This window comes from Hydra vulgaris, chromosome 02 (genome assembly GCF_038396675.1).
Source record: "Hydra vulgaris chromosome 02, alternate assembly HydraT2T_AEP".
In the NCBI taxonomy this organism is placed as follows: domain Eukaryota; kingdom Metazoa; phylum Cnidaria; class Hydrozoa; order Anthoathecata; family Hydridae; genus Hydra; species Hydra vulgaris.
The window spans coordinates 61645156-61669761 of NC_088921.1; the positions used below are offsets into that span (position 1 = coordinate 61645156).

The 24606-nt window shown below is 27.0% G+C and overlaps 1 protein-coding gene across 3 annotated transcripts in view; it reads right to left on the reverse strand.

The window, feature by feature from the left end:
- Positions 1-2204: 2204 nt before the first annotated feature.
- Positions 2205-24606, reverse strand: part of LOC100210581 (uncharacterized) — a 63255-nt gene continuing 40853 nt past the window's right edge. For 2 of the 3 annotated variants that reach the window (XM_065791619.1, XM_065791620.1), the window contains 5 exons: positions 21939-22097; positions 21445-21708; positions 10456-10617; positions 2784-2939; positions 2205-2655 (listed from right to left, as the gene is read on the reverse strand). In XM_065791619.1, coding sequence (XP_065647691.1) covers positions 2561-2655; positions 2784-2939; positions 10456-10617; positions 21445-21708; positions 21939-22097 — 836 coding nt within the window. In that variant the 3' untranslated portion in view covers positions 2205-2560. Of the gene's footprint in view, positions 2656-2783; positions 2940-10455; positions 10618-19730; positions 19834-19916; positions 20079-21444; positions 21709-21938; positions 22098-24606 lie in introns of those variants that run through there. The other variant, XM_065791621.1, reaches the window with a different exon arrangement.

Genomic DNA, 24606 nt, shown 5'->3' on the forward strand with positions numbered 1-24606 from the left:
ATGACTTAAAAAAGTGTATTAAGTATACCCCGCATGATCATAAGGCGATGAAAAATAGTATAATTAGTTTTTAAACTTAACTTTTAAATAAGTTCAATGTTGACCGTTTTAAACAATGTTGTTATATTACTATGAGAATAAAATAAACTTGTGCCATCAGCAAATAAGATAGAATCTAGAATATTAGAAGCTTTGCTTAAATCATTAATATAGATTAAAAATAAAAGTGGTCCTAATATCGATCCTTGAGGAACGCTGCAAGTAGTTGTCATATTGTTAGTTTTTTCATTGCCGAATGAAAAATATTGTTTTCTATTAGATAATTAGCTTTTGAACCAAGCTATGATTATATTTTTGGCTCCGTGGTTCGCATTTTACCGGTTCGCAGTTCGCGGTTCGCATTTTACCGACTACCCCTTTCCCTTTAGAGATGGAGGTGCAAAGTATGTTTAACTTTAAACAAAGCTTGCTATGGCAATAAACTTTAATATGTTTAGCAAATAACAGGATAAAATAATTTTAGAAAATTTTGAAAACAAATTATTGAAGCTGCTACTCACAGTTCCAATATACAAAATCTACAAAATACCAAAGAAAGTGTTTTTCAAAGAGGCTTTCTAAAATTTTTATAATCTACTCCACAAAATTAAACCATAAAATTGTCCATAACAACTGCCTAAATAAAACATAAAGTTTTATCCATTAATTATAAAACAACTTTTTTTGAAAATTTGCAGGAGTTTTTTATCCCTAAGTAACATAATTGGTAATAAATTTTCATAATGCAACAAAAGATACAACAGGTACTGAAAAAGTGCATTTAGCAATTGGAAATTGTTATTCGGAACTTCAACAGCAAAAGGTGCACGAATATAGGCTTTTATGTAAATTTTAATAAAAAAATGCACAGATGCTTGAAAGTGCGTGACTTTCTTTCATTGTTAACTTAAATTCACTCGAAATAAGCACATTTTAAAACTGCAAATAGCTTTTCCCATCTACCTAGCAAGATGAGTGGCACCACGAATGCCAAAAAGTATTCTTTGAAAAAAAGGTCAAACAAGGAAAATTAAAATTAATTTCAAAAACTATTTATCTTCTTAAACTAATCCTCTAGAATACCACTAAACAACAATTCACAAAATCGCTTTCTAAATTGGAATTAACGTTTCAACGTTAGTTCTAAAATTGATACCAAATTTCTTAAAAACTTTTAAAAATGGGTACATTTGGTCTAGAGGATAAGAGAAAGAGTTTTTCATTAAAATTCTTTTCAGAATAATTTCGAATGTCAACACGGTAAGGTTACGTTCTAGCAATTGTTCAAAAATAATACAAGCAATATTTAATCGACCAGTGTTTGATGCTGTTGTATCCTAGCGTAATGATTTTTTTGTTGTTGATAAGTTCCAAGTATTAAGAAATTAGTAAACTGCGAAAGGGGCATCTATCTAGTACGCATGCAGAAAACCACTGATTTAGGACCCCTTCGTACGCAACTGCATGCTTTCAACAATCCCCACACTCGGCGTACGTACGCTGATTTATCACAAAACTAATATTTGACATTTTTCTGTTGCATAATATAATATTAATTTTTTTAAATTCGTGAAGATCAATGCTTTGTTAAAAAAATTAAAAACATTTGCTGCTAGTACTACTGATGTGGGGCAAGTGTTTCCCTTACCTGATCAGTCTCAAATTCGCAGCTACTACTTTTTCATTAAATAAAATTTTTTTATAGAAATAAAGACTACCATAACAAGCACTCTAAGCAACTCTATTTAACAAAATGTAAAACATTTCGTTATTTAACGAAATTAAAGTAGTTCATTTTTAATGTCTTCAAATCTGTTCTGTGAGTTTTCAGAATCGATATATTTATTTAAAGTTTTAAAACCTAAGTTAAAATAAATAATTTATTTTTAATGAATAGATACTTCATAAGCGGTTCTTATGACAGTTCAAAATAAAAATAAAAAACGAAAATAAAAACGCAGAAACTTGCAAAAGACCTGAAGTTCTTCTGCAAGTCTCTACGTTTAGGACCTTTTATTTATTTTTTTTAAATTTTTAAATAAAGAGAACAAAATTTTTTTTTTAGAAATTAACGATTGTGCCCCTTCACTTCAAAACCCGTATCGTCGGCCCTGTTATGTAGCATTTTAAAAAGATGTTAAGTAGAAAAATAAGAACGTTGAAAATTACACTTGCTTAAATAATTACCAAAAGTATTTAAAAAAATAACTACAAATATAAATATAAAAAGTATTTACAATTGATAAATAAAAACATAAGTGTTGTTTCCAAACCTTAAAAAAATTCAAAAAATTGTTTAAATAACTTATTATAATACTCGATAAATATTTAAAAAAAAAATTTAGTCAAAAGGATTACATTCAACATAACAAAAGGAAAATAAAAACCTTAAGTAACCTTATAATGAACAATTTTCATTTTTGAAAAGTACGGAGGTTACTTAAATTGATTATTTTTAAAAGAGGTCCTTTAATACTGATACAAATCAGCATAAAGTATAAAAAAAAGTTTAATATATAAACTAAACGTGACTATTATTAATTTTTTCGATGTAATTTATCTCGTTTCCTTTTCTAAAATCTGTACTGGTATAGGCACTATTCTGCATTCCATTATCTATGAAACAAAAAATTATAATTTTTAAATATAACTTATGAATAAAAGTACATAAACATAAAAAAAAATTAAATTTTTAATTTCTTAAAATCTTAACTACTAAATTTTTTATTTTGTAGAAAAGTTACCTTTCGTTGGATAATCACGACATTCAGATTTCGGAAAAAAGCATTTAAGAATAAAAACACCGAAAACAATTCCAAAGAGAAACGCAAAAATAGAAACAAATATTGCTATATATGTTAACATCTGTTTGCTGTTATTTTCACTAACCACGCTTGCGACTAAAAATAGAAAAAAATATTTCTCTTACACAAAACTTTAAATTTTTAACATATATTTAAATAAAAAAATACACGTGAATATTTTTTTATGAGAAAGAAAATTAAACTGAAATAAGAATCAACTCTCCAAAAAGATTTAAACTTTATTAGGGGGTTGTCCATAAATTAAGTCATGCCATAGGGGGGAGGGGATTAGTGGTTTTGTGACGACTCATACGGAACTTGTTACTGAAGAGTTAATATGCTGTGACGAGGGGGTGGGGGGAGGTTTCTAAAACGATCAAAAATTGCGTGACGTAATTTGTGGACGACCCTTTATCGATTAACAAAATTTGAAAATAAATATGACTGCAAATAAAAGATAAATAGTTTTTATGATTAATTTGTTATGCTTTATTATGCACAGGTGACTTTGGTTAACTTTTAGCGTTGTTCATAAAATCTAAAAAATAATAAGTACGATCTGACTCTACTCTCTACCAACTGAACAATTGTTACAATATTCACAAATAGTAAAATAGTTAAACGTATCTTTTCAAAACATATTATCGGTTGGGCTCAATACTTTCCGGGCGGATATACTTAGCAATAACTCGAGAAATACTTAAAGAATTAATTCCAAACTTTTTTTTAAGACTATATACATATATTTAATTGTATTGGTGTTTTACTAATACTATCAGTTTATCAGTCTAAAATGACAAAACAATCAAATAATTGGAAAATATTTTTGGAGATTTTCCCTCAAAATCCAATCTACTCACATTCAAAAGTTGCAAAGTTGTCAAAAGTCGCTAAATCTTCAGTAGGAGACATATTGAGGTGTTACAAGACGGTTCAAACTATCGAAAGAAAAAGAGGCGGTGGAAAGATAAAGAGTTTTGTTGACAAAAACAAAGTGAACTCGGTCATTTACAAGAAATTCATGCCAATCCCAATGAGATTTTGCCAAAAAGTTCGAAAGTCGTTTCTTTTTCAGAAAAGCACTCAAGAGCAAAGGTTTGACGGCTTACACCAAAAAAAAAAAAGGTAAGTTTGTCAAACTTTTTAAGTTAGGCAAGGTAGTTTTTCAAACTTTTTAACGAGAAAATTTAAGGATTATTGAGGACGACAAAACGTACCGCAAAAAAGATTTTTCTCAGTTGCATGGCCATCAATATTATTATCATTCAAAAGGTGTCTATGTCAGCAACAATTTTAAGTATATTCAAACTAAAAGGTTTGCTCCAAAGATCCTCGTGCGGCAAGCGATTTGCTTATGTGGCCTTAATAGTGCTCCATTCGTCAGTAGAAAGGTTTTGACTTCCGATTTGAGGCCGTGATTTGTGACTGAACGTCTTCAAAACGTACTTTGCCATTTATTAACAAACGAAGCAAGGCAAATATCTTTTGGCCGGATTTGGCAACGTTCCGCTACTCCAAGAAGGCAATGGAGTGGTACAACCAAAATGACATCGAAATTATCACAAAAAATGCAAATCCTCCTAACTGCCCTAAGCAGCGCGTTATCAAGAGCTACTGGATAATTGTAAAAGGAATCTTCTTAAAAAGCAGCAAGTTAGCGAGAAATGACAAAAAATTTAAGCAAAAAGGGAAAGCAGCATCGAAAAAGGTCACTGAAAGCAAGATCCAGGTCATGATGGCACTTAATCTCAAAAAATTAAATTACTTTCTTAGCGCTGAAATCTGTACAAACTGATTAAAAACTTTAAATGATAGAACAAATTTCGTTATTAAAAAAAAAAAAGGAATTAATTCGTTAAGTATTTCTCGAGTAATTGCTAAGTATATTCGGCCGGAAAGTACTGAGCCAATACGATTTCGAAGATGAAAGTTGAAGAGTGGAGATATTCTTTGACTTTAATTCTTGCGGTGGCTCGCGTATTTGCTTCAATAGACAAAAATGTTTCACCTATAAAAACAGCACATTTTGGCCGATGTTGTTATATCCAGATATATTTAACATTTAACCGATCAAGTAGGTTAGTATTGGAAGTAAAACCTTTAGTGATTATAAAAACTCAAAAGCATACAGCTACTATAAATCTTCATGGTTTCAGCCACTCAAGTGTCATAATTTAATAGGTAGGTATGCGGAAATCGCGTTTTACGGAACCAAATTTTGGCAAAAATTCTGTGCCACGTGAACTTTGAACTTTTTTTTTAGGTAGCGTCAGATAAACACTTTTTAAAGTTGTTTCTTTTTAGAAACATATACAAAGTTGGATCATTTTTCAAAAAAAAAAGAATAGTTAAACTTCGATTTTATATGACATTTATGTGTGGTTGGTAAATGACATTTATGTGTGGTTGGTAAATTTTGTATTGTGTTTATTGATTTTGAAAATTAGGTTGTTGTTCTCACATCAAATTATTGTTGAAAATATGATCAGTTAGTTTGCAAACCTATCCAGATTTTGATGCACATTTCCTATGTACTTGCTAAATTTCATAGGAAAAAAAAAATGTAGCAGATAGCCTAAAAAGTGTAGCACTTTTGGTACCTAATTTTTGTTTTTCAGAATTCGTAAAACGGCGGATATGGGGGCGGATTTTTATAACTTTGATTTTTTTATTAAATAAAATTTTATTAAAATATTTATTAATTTTTTTTCTTTCTAATTATGATCTAAACATAATCTTATCAACATAAATTTTTGGAGAAGAATAATTCATTAATTCATCTGATCAAAAACTTTGTGGATCTTGTATTCAGTCTGAACCTTCTCATCCGTCTGGAATATGCGGAGGCTGCAAGATAAACTTATATTTAAAACAGAAAGGTAAAACTATCAGTATAGCTGTGGATATTTCCTGGATGAATGGTCCTGATTAAGTTAGAAAGTTGGGAAGAATTAAACAAGATGGCAACTGCAATTGTGCTATTTGCAGCCTAGGGTAGTGTACTAAAAGTAGTAGTACACTTAATCTTTTTAAATTCACCTCCGTAAAATCTAAGGTTACATGAAAAAAGAAATTCATTTTGTTCAGAATGCTTTCATATATTGGTCCAAGTATTTGTTATCATTGCAATAACAAAAAAACTTTTCAAAATCTTAACGCCTTAATTACTTCAATGAATTAAAATATTGCTGACAGAGTTGTTTCTTGTTAAAAGAAATATCTGCTGTTGGTGATAGTAAAAAAATAAAACTCGCAACAGGAAGAAACTTAAATTCCTGTTAAAATATACAGAGACTGATCACTTATGAAAAGTGAATATAAATTTTTTTTTTTTAACATCTTCACTTCCAACAATGCTGCAAGCAACCACTATTAGAGTTGGAATTTTCTGAAAGAGAAAAGACGAAGTTTATGATAAGAGTGCATCAACCATTTAGCCGGTGCTCGGCATAGGTCTTAAAACGGCATAGGTTTTAAAACAATTGGCTGATGCCAATTGTTTTAAAAAAACAGTTTTTTTTTATTTTTGTGTTTCTATATTGTATGCAAAAATATAAATATTTTTTATAAATGAAAATGCATGAATAATCTTAAGTTATCATGCAGGCATATCTGCAACCACTTAACCTTAATGTTTTTTGAACCCCTTCAAACCCCTTATCAGGAGCTATCTGCATTTAGTGTCTTTTTATAATATAAGGAATTTTATAATATTTATTTATTTTATAATATATGACTTTTTATAATATAAGAAAGTAATTATATAACTTTTTATAATATAAGGAAGCAATTATATGACTTTTTATAATATAAGGAAGCAATTATATGACTTAAATCCAAACTATACAAAAAGATAAGTTTAAAATCAATAAATGTAAATGTAAAATGTAAAAAAAAAAATTCTGCCAGATGCTCCTCTTGAAATTTTTATTTTGCAAAATTTACAAATTGTTTTGAACGTTTATTTTTATCTTTATCAAAAGTCTATTAGACTATTTTGATTTTTTATGAGCAAAGCAACTAAGCATTAAGCAAATTTTAGTAAATAAGCAATCATTAAAATTGACTGTTAACATTATGTTTGGAAAAAAATCCTAATTTATCTATGATTAAAAAAAGAAAAGAGTACAAAATCAAATTTAAGTACCAGTGGCCTGTACAAATCGGCATCAACGCACCTCAAGTTTATAGAGCAAGATAACAATTAACAGATGACATAAAAGATTGCAAATTATATGAATCAGGAAAAAAAGATGAAGGAAGCAAATTCCAAAGGACTGTTGTTTAAGGAAAAAAACTAGATTGATAAGAATTTTCGGAGAACTTAGGAACAGTTACAGCACAAGGATGAGACTTAATTGAATGATGAGTAACACAAGAATGAATTTTAGTAGATGGCACAAGAGACACTAACTCTTTAGAGCAGTGACCATAGCATTTATAGAAAAGAGAAAGAGAAGTAATATTACGACGATGTGATAAGGGTTGGAGGTTGGCTGCAAGATTAGGTCCAACTATGTTTACAATGCATTTTTGTACCTTGTCTAAATAAGAAGGACATAATTGGATGATCCACCCCAGATATGGCAACAGTATTCCATACAAAGAAGGATTTGAGATCTATAGAGATAAAGAAAAGAATCCGGAGTAAGAAAGTGGCAAGCACGATAAAGAGATGCAACCTTAGCAGATGCTAATTTTACAACCGATTTGATATATGGCCTCCAAGAAAGATCGGAAGTACATTACCATTCATAAATATAGGAAAATCTAGATTATTGCGATAACAATATCTGAAAAAATTTGAGTTTTATCTGAGTTAAAGTTCACCAGTCACTGAGAAACCCATGCTGTAGCAGAAGTGAGATCCTTTTCAAGCTCAAATGCCCCCTCCAAACAATCAGAGTGTTGGCTTCTTATGAAGACAAGAATAAATGGTATTATCATCAGCGATTAAATGTTACCTTAGATGTAAGAATTTCTAGGAGATCCCTAATGTAAATTAAAAAATATATGGGATTAAGGATAGAACCTTGAGGAACCCCTGAGGTTAAAGGATATGAAGAAAAGTGCTGTCCATCAAGAACAACTTTTATACTACGATAGGTATGGAAAGATTCAATTATCTTAAAGATGTTACCTGATACACCATAAGAAGAGAGCTTATTGAGAAGACCAGCATGCCAAACTTTATCAAAAGTTTAGAAATGTTGAGAGCGATAGCATTAGCCTCTTTAATGCATAATGTAATGCATAATAAAATCTATCAGTTATTACCTTTAACAAATCAGCAGTAGAACGAGAAGACCAAAATCCATATTGATGATCAGAAAGTTATTAGATTCAAGATTTGACATTAAGTGTTTCTTAATTAAAAACTCAAAAACCTTGCTTTTGATAGTAAGAATAATGGGACAGTAGTAAGACAAGTCAGATTGTTCTCTGTGAAACAATCATAAACTTGGAAATAAACCAAGTAAAACAACCATGAACTTAAAGGATAAACCATGATCTTCCTGATTGTGCAGTGTTGAATAATGAAGGAGAAAAGAAAAGATGTTGAATGATTAGGAATACAGGACAACATCTATGTTGAAGTTACGAACAGGTTGCACTACTTGAATAAGTTTTACGATGTGATACTTAAGTAATTTGTCAACTCAAGAATGGTAAAAAAATTTTGAACTCTTTTTTTATCCAATGGATAAAAAAGAAGTTCAAAGAACTTTCGGATCACTAGCAGATGAATTCAAAAAAGGCACCTCATTGCTTTTTAAATTGTTTTTAACACTTTTTAAAACATTTTTAATTCAATTAGTACAGGTAGGGTATAATACTATTGACCTACCAGTCTACATTAAATTAAAAGACATGAATATGTTATTACTTTTATTTTCAACAAGTTAATATTTGGCTAACTTTTATTTGATTTAGTAGCTGAATATTGATATATCCTACAAAGAGAAATAAGTTTGTGGAGTCAAGGCTTCACTTAAAAATATATATCCATAATGTATTTGCAATAAAGATTTCATTTGGATGGAAGTTTCACATCAAGTTTCATCTCAAGAAGTATCTCAATAGGCAGAAGATCCTGCTCAGTGCATAAAAACTTAAACAAGACACTGAGAAGGTTTGTTGTGTCTGAGAAAAATGTCAATCAAAGTGAAAAGCTAAGAGCTATGGTTGTTAAATACAGTTCAACAATTTTTTAAGAATATATTTAAATTGAAAAAATATCTTTTTTATAACATAATGTAATACCTAAAATACTGTTAGTTTTTATAAATGAATCTGTTATCAAAGATTTATTCATGTTTTGTGTGTGTCAGTAGAGATGGAAAATCTTTGGCATTCCTAATAGATTTATTACAAAAAGATAATTGCAATTATTATTGCACTAATATTCATTAAAAAAATGTTTCACAAAAAATCATCCACCTGGTTGAGAAAAACTAATAAAAAAAAAATTTTCTTATCTTGAATCCAATCATAAATTAAAATCAGACTTTAAATTTTATCAATATACATTTTGGCACTCAAAAAATATGGGAACATAAAGTTTAGGATACCCTCATTTTTTGAAGGTTTTAAATGTTCAGAAAAAAGGTCAAAAAAGAAAAACAGATATTACTTCATTTTTAACGGCTTTTATTGGAAAGAGTGGTTAAAAAAAATCTAAAGTAAAAACTTAACTTCTAATGAAGACCTCTAAAAAAGAGCAATATATAAATATATGTATATATATATATATATATATATATATATATATATATATATATATATATATATATATATATATATATATATATATATATATATATATATATATATATATATATATATTTATATATATATATATATATATATATAATTATGAACTTTTTTGTATATGTATATGTGTATATATATATATATATATATATATATATATATATATATATATATATATATATATATATATATATATATATATATATATATATTTAAATAAATATATATTAGGGTGGCCATAAAAATATATTTTTTTGAAAATGTCTGGTCCCACCTACTAATGTGTTCTATATAAAAAAAAATTTTAGGGGTTGCCCAATAAGGGTATTGGACAACCCCTAAAATCAGACAGGTCCTATCCTAATATTATCAAAAAAACATTTCTTTCAAAGTACATCTTTGGGTCTTAAAAGAAGCAAATATAAAATTAAAAAATAATAATTTTTTTAGGATACAAATTATTATTTTAGATTTTATTGCATAAAAACTATGGTTTTTTATATAAAATAATTTTTTTTTACAGTTTTTGAAAATAATTTGTATTTCAAATTTTTTAATAACATATAACTATTTTTTTTAAAGTTTTTTTTTATAATTTTGCTTCTTTTGAGACCCAACATTACATACTTTTGAAGAAATATTTTTGATAATATTTGGGAATTGTCTGATTTTTAAGGCCATGGACAACCATTAAAAGTATATTGTATTCATTAAATATATATTTTTTTATATAAAACACATTTAGGGGTGGAAGCAGACATTTTCAAATAAAGTTACTTTTATGGCCACTCTAATATTTTTAGTTTCTGAAACTTCTAAAGCTAAAATATAAAATTACCAATAGGAAGAGATATATTAGGACACTCTGTTAAAATTTCTTCTAGCTCTACTGCTGTGTTTCCAAGATTAGTGCATACTCGAGTTCGGGGATTCGAGCAAATACTAGAGGAACTTTTAATCACTTTTGAGTAATCAGTTTGCCATGATGTGCAACTTGAATCTAGTTTTAGAAATATCAGCATTATATTAAATACGTTTTTAAAAATTATTTTTTCAGATCTTTTTTTCTAGACATTGACAACCTTAAAAAAATCTTGTCTGCATTAAAAAAAAACAAGAATAAAAAAAAGTAGACTGCTACTAAAGATATGGATAAGAATAAAGATTACTCTTATGGTATATATGTGAAAACCTATAAAGAGAAGCAAAATTTATTAACTCAATATTTAAGCTATCAGTGTTGCGAAGGTAAAATTTACTGGCAAATTTCGAAAATTTACTGCCTGGTAAATTTTGAAATTTTCTAATTAAATCTGCGCATATTATTTAGTCTTTTCTTTTTCTTTCTTGTTATATATAAAATTTTCATATAATATATAGTTATAGAATTTATATAAAAAATGTTTCCTTACTTGTTTTATATATATATATATATTTTTTTATATATATATACAACCCTTGGAATTAGGGTCGGTATTCGGCAATGCCGACCTGAAAGTGTTTGAGATTGGCAAAAAATTGCCAATCTCGTTTCTATGTTTTATGGTAAGACCTTTGTATCAAATAATTTTTGCTAACCTGATGTCGACCTTTAAAAGATTGAGGTCAGCAAATTATTGCCGACCTCATTTTTCCTAATTCCGAGGGTTGTATATATATATATATATATATATATATATTAGGGCCCTGCAAATCAGCATTTTTAGTTTCGAATCAAATTGAAGCAGGTCTTGATTTGCTAAGAGAATCAAATCACGAATCGAATCAGTAATATGAGAAAATACAAGTATAGCCGTCTTTTTTCAAAAAAAAACTTAGAAAATTTTTGCCCAGATTAAATTTTCACCAATTGTTTGGAAGCAGTATTAAAATTACTTTCAATTACAATTTCTTTACCCAGGCTGAAATAAATAAAACCATTTTGATAGCATCTTAGCGTTGGATATCTGAAAAACAACAACACTCACAAAATAAACGGTGATTCGAAAAGCTTGAATCATTTTTTTCGAATCTTGAATCAAAGCAACACTTGATTCGCAAATCGAATTGATTCGCAAGGCCCTAATATATATATATATATATATATTTATTATTATTTTTGTAATTCACCTCCCCAAGGCCAGGAAGGCCACTACAAATGAGGAGGTACTCGTGTTTATAACCCTCTGTATATATATACATATATATATATATATATATATATATATATATATATATATATATATATATATATATATATATACACATATATTTACGTAGATATATACATATATTAATGTATATTTATATACATATATATATATATGTATATATATACATATATATATACATATATATATGTATATATATATATGTATATACACATATATATGTATATATACATATATATACATATATATATATATATGTATATATATACATATATATATATATGTATATATATACATGTATATATATGTATATATATACATATATATATGTATATATATGTATATACACATATATATACATATATATATATATACATATATATATATATAAATATGTATATATATGTATATATATGTGTATATATATGTGTGTGTGTATATATATATATATATATATATAAATATATATATATATGTGTGTGTGTGTGTATATATATATATATATATATATATATATATATATTTATATATATATATATATATATATATATATATATATATATATATAAATAAGCAGGTTCTAAAGAATGTGATGTATGTTAGAACATCAAATAACATTGAAAAAGTCTAAACTAGTTTGCCTACAAAGTTTACTATGCGTTTCCTATGATCAAAAGAAATAATGATCTATAAGATGTTATGCATATTTTTAATTCAGATGTTCAAGTTTATGCTACAAGTGCACATAATAAAGCAAAATTCTTTGAAACAAATTAAATTCTTTGAAAAATACTTTACATGACACTGTTTCATTTTGGTCAATGATGTGTTTTTATTTTTTTTTCCTCAAGATGAAATAAAGTTGATAACTGAAGCTGTTGAAAGGCATAGAAAACTCATTGTATGATATTTAAGCTGATCCAGTTCTCTGATGGTCCTATAGATATAAACTTTTCTTCCAAAATATCATTAAAAGGTAACATAAAGTAATTGATTACCATAGATATAAAAAGTATTTGTGTTGAGTAATTGTTTTTCTATATACAATTTTAATTCTGATGTAATAGAGCATCATTCATTATGTAGCCATTTAAATACAAAATGTTCATTCTTCACTTTAATGAAAATATTATAACATATTAAAATTTAATTATAAGTACAAGTTACTTGAGATTCACAACCACCTCATAAGATCCAGCGAATAGAACCGGTATCAGTGGAATCTCTGTGTTATAGCTCTGATTCTGAATCAGATGCTACAACACGGAGATAATATTGATCAAGAAGTTGATTTTTGAATGAAATGTGTAACTTCTACAATTTATTAATATTTTTATCACAAGTATTCTCACATACTATACAAGGGGTGGGGGAGTGGGGTGATGATGATGGGTGGGTGGGAATAAGGTGTGTGTGAGTGAGAGAAGGGGGATTTTAGTTCAAATTCAAAAAACAGAAGGTGGGGTGGGTGGTGGAAGTGAGGGAGGGGGTCTTATTAAAAGGGTAAGAGGGAATTTTTTACAGAACATGAATAAAAAAATTTAATTATAGTGTGGCTTGCGGTCCAATGTGCATTTTTTAACAGCTGTTTCATTATAATTCCAATAGGATAGAATATGCTAATAAAAGTTTTATACTATGGTGAAAAATCAACAAAAACCTAGTTTTTGAGAAATCAAAATTTACAAAATTGAAGGTTTCTTAAGGTTGAAGATTTTTAAAACCTGATAACACTGGAGAGGTGTATTTTACCTTGGAGAGGTGAATATATACACAACATAAAAACAGGTTGTATACATTATTTCCAACCGCCGAATTTAGAAAACATTGTGCTTGAAGCATGTTAGCTTTATTGGGTAGGTTGGAAACAGGAAACCTACTCAAAAAATAACAGGTCATGCGTAAGTTATTAGACAAAATAAAAACGCCAATAACTTATTTATAAATAAATAAAAAACTATTGTTATATTTTTTTTAAATAAAGTATTTATCTTTTAATAAAAATAAGTTATTTTTTAAATGAAAAAACACCACCATCTGCAATTGATCTCAATTTTGCTTTGACACCTTTCATAAGTGATTCTAAAAAATTTAAATCGATTTCTTGTAGTTTTAATTTAATTTGATCAATCAAAATTTGCTCTGTTGAAACTTGCCAATCTCCCTTGTAAAACTGCTGTGCCAAATGTCCCCAAAATGTGCCTTAAGCACGACCAAAAAAAATTGGTTGTGCTTGAGACACATTTGGGGGATTGATTCTTCATCAACATAATAGACATACTGGTCTATCCAATTTAGAAAATCTTTAGAATTATGAGAACTTGCTAAATGTCTCCATGATACTTGTGAATGAATGGAAGAAGTCGTTTTTCTAAACATTAATCAATATGGATCAATAAATTAATTGCTACAGCCTCGGAAGTGCGAAACAATGGCTTGGATATACCATGGTCAGATATGGCTATCCACTTTAATAATTTTTTTGGATATTTCTCATTTCCTATAAAATCAACACTTTCTGGGCATGTTTTTTTGTTGTTTGTATTGTATCCAGAATTTCCAGGCATGTTGTCTCCTGCAAAACCAAAAGTATTTTTCATCATCAATGACCAGAAGCATTTTTGTGTTAGAGAGTTGGTAACTAGTTTCCTGCTTCTTTTCTTTTCCTTTAATTGTTGTTCTATAGTGTATTTTGGAGCCTTTTCACATTTTCTGTATTTAATATTCATTTTTTTAACTGATGACCAATTGTCTATTGATTTACACTGAATTTAAAACTTATTTTTCTCTGACTGACCCCTTTTCAATTGTTAACAAGTCTCGTTAATTTGGCTTTTTTTTCTCTAGTCCAGGATTTTGGACAACCTGGGTGCTTTCTATCAGAAAAAAATTGAACAGTTTCAAGTCTTTTTAGGTTATCATATATAGTACTTTGAGCAAATCCTTTCTTTTCAGAATGGTTTTACAATTTCTTTTTTTTTATATTAGGTTTATTTACAAAAAACATATTGAGTTGCTTTCGAAAAGATTCTTGTTTAGCTGCATTTAACCTCATTTTAAATAACTGTGTTTCAAATAATAAAGTTTGTATTTTATAGAGCGTTTATTGCTACACATAAAACCACAAAAACAAATTATTATGCTCAAATAATTAAATTTAGATTTATCCGATAACATCCACATTACCCGTTACATATTTCCATGTGCAGGTATTCTTTGATAAGACATAAATGTTAGTTTGCTTTTAAAAATTTTTTATTTATTTTTATTTTTGTTAACAAAGAAATTTTTTAAGGAAAATTTACCCATTCCAATTTAAAATTTACTGGTAAATTTACCAATAAATTTTACAGGTAAAATTTCAAGTCACATTTTATTGGAAAATTTACATCACTAGTTTCAACAAGCAGTTATAGTCAAAAAAATTTAAGTCTCAACATTTTTATTGATGAAAAAAAAAAGAAAAAATCTCAATGTGTTTTATTTCTAACAATTTTTACAAAATGTATATTCAAGCATACTCACAAAACATAAGCTTTCCAGAATTTTTTTTTTAAGCTTTCCAGAACATCAAAATTTTTTAAGCTTTTAAAAACTTTAAAACTAAAGAAATTAGTTTAAAGGTTGTTCAGAAAAAAAGTTTTTTTTCTGAAAACGTATAAAAATTTAATCTAAAAATGAAGTAGTTGCAGAGAAAAAATTAATAATAAAGTAGAGAATCTCATTTTAACATTTAATAAATACTAAATTTAAATCTGCAAAAGAGAATAAAGAACTTATCTTTTTATTTCGATTTTGAACCTACACTCAGTAATAATACCTCTACTGTATAATATAGCTTGAACCTACACTCAGTAAAAATACCTCTACTGTATAATAAAAGCTTAGGAAAAGCTGGATTACTGATTCAATCAGATAATTTCTTTCACCATTAAAAACAAAAAAAAGGCAAAGAAAGAAAAATGAGAAAGTCAAAATATTGCAACTAGTTAAGAAAAAAAAAGATGATAAAAAAACCAACTACAAGTACCACAGATATTGAACTAGGTTTTTCAAAATCAAAAAAGGTCACCTCAACCTAAAGAGGACTTAACACTAGCTTAGTGTTAAGTTAAAACTGCTTAGTGTTACATTTAAACTGCTTCTTCTTTGTTATAAAATAGCTTTAATCCTAGTAGGTTTAAAGCTAATTTATTATAAGCCAGAGCTTATAACAAAGAACAACTTTATTATAAGCCAGAGCTTATAACAAAGAACAAGCAGCAGTTTTATAAACAGATCTCACAATTGATATTATGATATTTGTATAGTGATATTTTTTTTTAAACTTATTTGTTGACTTGCACACCTAAAACTATTGATGTACTTTTAATTCAAATTTCAACTTTTGAAAATTAAAAATGTTAAAAAAGTAAGAAAGTACAAAAAAATGATTATCTTAATAGAAAGTATACTAAAAGATAATTATAATTAGCTTTATAAGTTAAAAAAATAGGTATCTAACTATCTATATAATTAGCTTTACATGTACAGTATGCAAAAAAAATAAAAATTGTACACTTTAAAAAAATCATAATTTTTAAGATTGCATAAAAAAAATGAGTTGTTCATTAAAATATTTAAAAGTTTTTTTTAGATATCTTATCAAGTATTGTTTTAAGAATTTGTGTATTACGAATTAATTGCTTTTCAAACCTTTCGAACTTTACATAATTGATGTAATGATGCATAAAATTGACTGCAAAAAAAATAATCGTACAGTTTAAAAATAATGTCAAATTGATCAAATTCCATGAAAATTAGTATCAAATGGGGCCTCCTTTAGCCTCGATGGCCTCATCTAGATGATTTAGCATTGAGTTGATCAAATTTTGGGTCTCTTCTGTTGTAATATTATACCATTCCCTCATTATAGCTTCTTTCAAGTTGTCTTTGCATCTAAATGCTTGGTTGCCAATTTTTCTATCCAAAATATACCACTAATTTTCTATTGGATTCAAGTCAAGACTTTGTGATGACCATTCCAAAACATTGATGCTATTTATGTCAATGTATACCTTCGTTTTCTTAGCAGTATGTTTTGGATTGTTATCCTGCTGGAGTATGAAATCGCTTCCCATTCTAAATTTTTAAGTATATGGTTGCAAGTTAACGAGATTGCATTTTGACTTATCTGACCACAAAATTTTTTTCCAATATGATATCAGCATTTTTAAGTACTTCGATGCAAATTCCAATCAACGTTTTATTTGTTTAGAAGTTAAAAAAGGTATATTTCGAACCACTCTACCTCTATATCCTTGTTCTCTTATACAATTTCTGATTGTTTGAGGAGTCACTGTGATGTTATAATCTTCTTGAATTTTTAAAACTAATTTAGCTGCCGAAACAAATCTATTTTTCTTCACATTGAATATCATTAATGTCATCAATGATGGCATTAATGATATTTTGATCAATTGCAATAGTGGTCTTGCGTTTTCATCCTCTACCAGCCACACTAGCAACGGTTCCAATCAGATTATGCTTCTTAACAATTGAGAAAATGAAGTTATGTTTTGACAAAAATAACATCAGTGTTTTGGAATGGCCATCTCAAAGTCTGAACTTGAATCCAATAGAAAATTGGTAGTATATTTTGGATAGAAAAATTGGCGACCGAGCATTTAGACGCAAAGACAACTTGAAAGAAGCTATAATGAGGGCATGGGATAATATAACAACAGAAGAGACCCAAAATTTGATCAACTCAAATTTTCTTTAAAAATTTTATTTAAAAAATTTAACTTTCTAAAGTTGCAGAAAAAATTATTTTCAGAATAAAATCTTAACTTTTTGAAAATATACTAAATAACAACATTTAATAGGTTGGTATATTGCAGAATATTTAATATTGCAGAATAAGTTTAATGTCTTAATCATAGTTGAATTAAAAATAGAGAATAATTTCCTCATGTATGGCAAACAGTTTTTTAGAAATTTTTTTGAGACTTTTACCTTCAAGTAAAAATGTCTTCAAAATTGACTTTGTGATTTTGGGTGGCATCTTGAATTTTTCAAAACTCTTATTCTGATTTATTATGTTAAAGAAAAGTTTTCAATTGACAAGTTAATAAATAATCAAAACTATACTTAAGTAAAATTAGGGCACAATTTAATATTTTTTATTCTTTTATAATTGTTTTATAAGAATAGTTCAAAAAACTAGTGTTTAAAACTTGAGTACTACATAGACTCTAGTATTCAATGTAAAATAAGAATAATATTTCTGAAAAGTTTAAGCATGCAAAACCCAAATCTGTATTCATTTTCTGAAAGTAAAGTACTAATAAAACTAATCCTCTAGAAGAACTGAATTAACTCTGAACTGAATAAAACTAATCCTCTATAAGAACTGAATTGACTCTGAACTGAATAAAACTGATGCAACTGGCTTTTTGGATTCTAAAAATTTCTGCCAAAAAGTTCACTCATATTGGAATTATTACTTATTATAATATTATGTAAGCATTTCAACTTGATCCATATGTAAAACAAATTAAAGTACCTGTTTGATGTTTGCAGATCCAGCATAAACTTTAACAGGACCGAGCCTAAAATTTCTGTGGGGTCAAAATAAAAGGATTTTTTTATATGATAACAATAGTTGTTGACAATCCTTGACATCCAGTACAAAGTCAAAAAGTTTTTTTGAAAACTTTTTTTAAAAACTAAAATAGTTTAATTATCATTAGAAGCTATCTTTATAAAGTAATTTTATTTTTGGAATTATTTAAGCAAACTTTTTATAAGGTCTGTTCAAGTAATCCTTTTAAAGGATCTGTTCAAGTAATCTTGTATTCAAATATGTTTAAGTAATACTGTTCTAAGCATTGTTTAGGTAATCTCATTGTTAGGTAATTTCTCTTAGAACTGTTGAATCTTGTTCTCGAAACTGTTCAAGTAATATTGATTCTTAGAATTTTGTAAATAATCTTGTTCTAAAAACTGTTCAAGCAATATTGGTTCTTGAAATTGTTTAAGTTATCTTTTTCTATAATCAGTTTAAGTAATATTGGTTCATGGAATTGTTTAAGTAATCTTTTTCTAAAAGCTGTTCAAGTAATATTGGATCTTGGATTTGTTTAAGTTATCTTGTTCTAAAAACTGTTTAAGTAATATCGGTTCTTGGAATTGTTTAAGTTATCTTGTTCTAAAAACTGTTCAAGTAATATTGGTGCTTGGAATTGTTCAAGTAATCTTGTTCTGAAAACTGTTCAAGTAATATTGATTCTTGGAATTGTTTAAGTAATATTGTTCTAAAAACTATTTAAATAATACTGATTCTAGAACTAAGTCTAAGTAATTTTGTTCTAGGAGCAGTATAAGTAATTCTAAAAAAAGTTTAAGTGACCTTGATCATATATACAGATCATATATAAAGATCATATATACAGATCATATATAAAGATCATATATAAAGATCATATATAAAGATCATATATACAGATCATATATACATTATAGTAATATACTTTTTTTTATTGAAAACAAGAATATGTTTAAGTTTTAGAAACCCTTTATAAAAGAGTAAAAGGTTATATTTTACAGTCAGTTGAAGTTTTAATAAAATCTTTTAAATTAGTTAGAGATGCAGATATACATGGTGAAAAATATGGATAGGTGAAAAAAGTTGGTGAAAAAGAGATGTAGAGATGATGCAATAGAAGTGGAAATGTAGATGGCGCATACAGATTATTTAAAAAAAGAAAAACATTTAATATATTCAATAGCATTTATCATTATGATTAAATCATTACAATCATTGTTAAAAAAAATATTTATATAAATAACTTAATTTGATTACAAAAAAAATATTTACAAAATAAAGTTTTTTATAAAAATTCATCTAAATAATGTTAATTTATATGTTAAAAATTTGGGGAAGGAAATTTTATGAATCACGGAAATTATAACTTAATACATTAAAAAATTCTGCCAGTCTATTGATGTGACACTATTGGTAGACTTTAGTTTATTTGCACCATTCACTCCATTACAGTGACCATGATTTTGAATCCCATTTCCTATAAAAGTAAACACACATTTATTTTAAAGCAAAATTTTGTGTGTGTTGTGTGCTGAAATTTTTCTTTTAAAAAAAACATACCCAATATCCAATTACTGGGGCTAGTCTCAAATTTGCGATTATATAGTTTTTTATGAAAAGCAATACCCAAACTGATTCCAAATAGAAAAACGAAAACAATAGTAAATATCATAATATATGTTAATTTCATTTGAGAATTATTTTGATTGATCAAAGATGCAGCTAAAAAGAATAACAATAGTATTAAATGTTAGCTGCGACAGAGTTCATTTGTTTGTTGTCATAGTGTTTGTTGTCAAGGATGCAAAGTATAATTAAATTTAAAATAAAAGCTTTTAATATAAAATTATTTAAAGATTACATTAAAACTATGTGAATGCTATACCACTACAATACTAATTTATTATCTTGGCTGAAGTATGAATTTTCGACCTATTCATGTTTCATTTCGTGGTAGAATTTCATCTCCAAGACTACTTATAACCATCTATAAAGTGTTAATGTCTTACTACAGCAGTATTATTTGTGAAAGAAAAAGATTTAAAAATCACATATTAAATAGTCAAACAACTGTCTTATAGAAACAAAACAGCTAGGGCTAAATTTTAAAAACTAACAACTATTTTGTAAACTTTGATTGAAATAAGTATTCTGTGCCCAAATAGTGACTTTAAATTTGCTAATATTTAATTTACTTGGCAGATTAGTATTTTGATATATAATTTATTTTCAATTTTTACTTGACACCAGTTTTAAAAGTTTTGGAACACAGAAAAATCAACAGGCATTTACAAATCTAAAATAGGCAACAGGCAACTGTAATCATTATAGATGCATAGTTTACTGATCTACTTATATGCACAATCATATATCAGCCATTCTAAAATGTTATATTATTTGTAACTTTTATCAAAAATTATTCCCAGGTTAAGAATTAAGAATATCAAACAATTTTACAAATAAGGAAGATGCCATTTTTCAACATTTACAGCAAATAAGGAGGATGTCATTATTCAACTTTTACAGAGAGTAAAAAGGCAACAATAACATAATTTTTAAATATTGTTGCAAAAAAAGGTGTCAACTTTTTAACAAAACTGAAAATTCATTTTTTTATTTTCTCTAATTCTTTTTCATGGTGTTTACAATAAAAATAATTTTTAAAATATTTATATTATTTCAATTCATTTGAGACTCAGATCTATAAATAGATCTATACATAAATGTATACATACATACACACATACATGCATATATATATATATATATATATAAATGCATTATATATATACATATATATACATTTAATATATATATATATATATATATATATATATATATATATATATATATATATATATATATATATATATATATATATATATATATATATTTAAACCATATGTCAAGTATTATATAACTAGGATTTAAACCATATGTCAAGTATTATATAACTAGGATTTAAACCATATGTCAAGTATTATATAATTAGGTTGACAGGCAGTTTATGCCTACACAATTTATTGTAAAACCTTAATGTTTATGTTAATATATTGACAGTTGAAAAAATCTACTTTGTAAAATCTACCTCTGGAAGACACCGATTGTGTTGTAGAAGTTGATAGAGAGGGAACAGTAGAAGTTGATAGAGTGGGAATAGTAGAAGTTGGTAGAGTGGAAACAGTAGAAGTTGATAGAGTGGGACATGTAATAGGAATTTCTCTTTTCTCTATAGATACAGTTCCAATCAATTGATTTGTACAGGTACGCGTCTGTAGAGAGACACATGAGTTATTAGAATTAATTAACTGTGAATAACTTGTTTCCCATGAGGTACAATCTACTTGACAATCTAAAAGAATATGTCAAACTAAAGCATAATTACAAAAAAAAATAACAATGTTTTATTATTAATCAGGTAAGCTTGAATCAAAAAAGTGTTTTAAAAGTTTCAGCATTACCAACCATAATAGTGTTTCAAAAGTTTCCATATTTTCAAACATAACAGTGATTCAAAAGTTTCCATATTTTTAAACATAGAAGCGTTTCAAAAGTTTCCATATTATCAAACATAAAGGTTACCTTTAAAATAACAAGCATCTGAGCTGCATTTTTTGCAAGTTTCTTTTAGTGAACAAACATATATTTTTAGTCTCAATTTGTATTGTCCTCTTGTATCAACTTTATTACAACTTCCATTTATTAGATTTGCTAAATTAGATTGAACGCGAAATCCTGTACCTAGAAAAAAGAAGGAAAACAAATAATATGATAAATAAAAGAATTGTGAATAATATAATAAATAAAATTAAAAAGATATTTAATAGCAAATCTGTGTGTAGACAAGCTATAATCTATTATATTTATATACTATTGTCAATAACTCTCAATGTGGGGATTAAAAACATTTTCCCCAAGTTTTCTCCTCATTTAAAAACTGATCCACACTAAGAAAATTGATGCTTGAAATTAATTTCATTTTATTAAAAGTAAGTAACAATCTCAAGCAACACGGTTTTACCTACTACTAATTTTTTTTAAACTTACAAATCTTTTACAATTTACACTCAATGACACTTGTACAGTGTACCAGTCTAGATTTAGGCCTACCATTTTGTCTCAATATTTTTAATAGAAGCTATTTTATTCCTTTCTAAAACCAGATATCTTTTTTCATGTTGCAAATTTTGAAAAGGTTCTTAATGTTTGTTCTACAATTTACACACTTTAATCTGGTGTCATTAAAACTTTTCTCATTAAATGTACATCAAACAGACTTTATCTCAAGATGTGCAAAAAAGTATTCAGTAGATTAAAAAAACGTTTCATGAACTATATATTTGAACAGCTATACTATATGTGATAAAATGAATATTATATATTTTATTCAACAATTAACTTTTCTTTTTAACAAAAAATTACAAAATTTACCAGGCAGCAATTTTTTAAAACTTACCAGTAAATTTACCAGTAAATTTTACCTTCAAAACACTAATAGCAATGGCATAACCACCTTAACAGTCAGCATTTAAATTATCAGTATTTCACATTCTTTTTCATTGCATGACGTTAGAATAATAGGGTTCTATCCCCATTTTTTAGCGTTGTGAGAATTTAATTTTCAATTTTTAGTTATTTAAATGTTTTACAGTTGCTGTTGTTTATATTGATAAAATATATGTTTTTTATGTTTTATTAAAAATTTGGAGACAGAACATTATTATTCTCGTCTACCAATATGCCATTTTGTTTTATACCAATTTATATTACTTAATAAATAATAAATAATGTGCATTCTAAGCAATAAATTTTACAAATTTGATATTTTGATCTTTTAATTTAACAAAATTTTAATTTTAAAAAATTAAGAAAGTATAACAAATTTTGTTAAATTCTCGTAACATTACAAAAGAGAGATAGAACCCTATTATTCTAACAACAAGATTGGCTAAGTTTAGCATTTATATTATTATTTACATCATCATTTTAAAATATAAATAAACTTTATCAACTCTTGTAAAAAAAATGATAATTGATAATTATGATAACTCAGAAAAATATTAAATAAATATATAAAAATGTAAAGTAAATAATATAAAACCTTAAAATGGATATATAAAAATACAGGTCTAATAGTTAATAGAAGTGCTCTAATCTAGAGCTTGATTGTCTTTTTTTTTAAATATTTTTTTACATAACGTAATCTTTACAAATTGTTAAAAAAGTATTGGTTTTTATCATTATTGCTATTAAAACTTAAGTTGATATACAAGGAAAGGCATGCAGTCACATGCCTTATATCAGAGGTTGGCAAATTGTGGGCCGCGGCCCAATTGTGGGCCTTTGCTACATAATTTGTGGGTCCCAAGTCACCTAACTGCATAATATACAAAGTAGTGTAGTTGTGGGCCTTTTAGTTGTTTTCCAGGCTGTAAAAATTATAAAGCCTCCTTATAAAATACTCCCTAACACCAGATCTTGTTATTTTAGATATAGTAAAAAAATAATTTTAATGCACTCTAACACTGTAGCACTTTAAGACTTCAAATAAGATCCTTATACTTAAAAGTTAAATCATGCTAAAAAATTACTCTACAAAAATAAAAACACTCGAAAAGCACGTCAAAAATAATTAGAACATTCGAATTTGTTCAGATGAAGAAACTCCAACAACAATTTAATTAATTTAACGCTGTAAAAACTATTTCATATCAAATATACCAGTGTTATCGTCTTTAGAATGTTTTTCGTACTTTTCTTGAATAAAAATACTACATTGTTTAGATTTTTTACGAAATAAGTATTATAAAAGAAATAGTCGGCAAATCTTTAATGTTTTAAATAACCGGTTTTTTAAGACGCAATATTTGGAAATTGAATAAACAAAAATTACTCGAGTATAAACAGTTATCGAGTAACCGGTTATCAAGTTTGGATGCTTTACTCAGAAGTTGCAACTCTGATAAATACACATATTAACTTGCAAAGATATGTCAGGTAAACATGAAGCGAAGCGTAAATATGCACGTCAGTGGAATAAAAAATGGGAGCTGATTTATTTCTTTACTGAGGGACCAAGTAACAATGCTCTATGTTTAATATGTAGTGAGATTGTTAGTGAACTGAAAGGAACCAAGCTTGAACGTCATTTCGTATCAAAACATGAATTGTACAATACTAAATATCCTTTTGATTCAACAACCAGAAAAATAAAATACGACTCATTGAAAAGCTGTTTAGAAAAACAGAA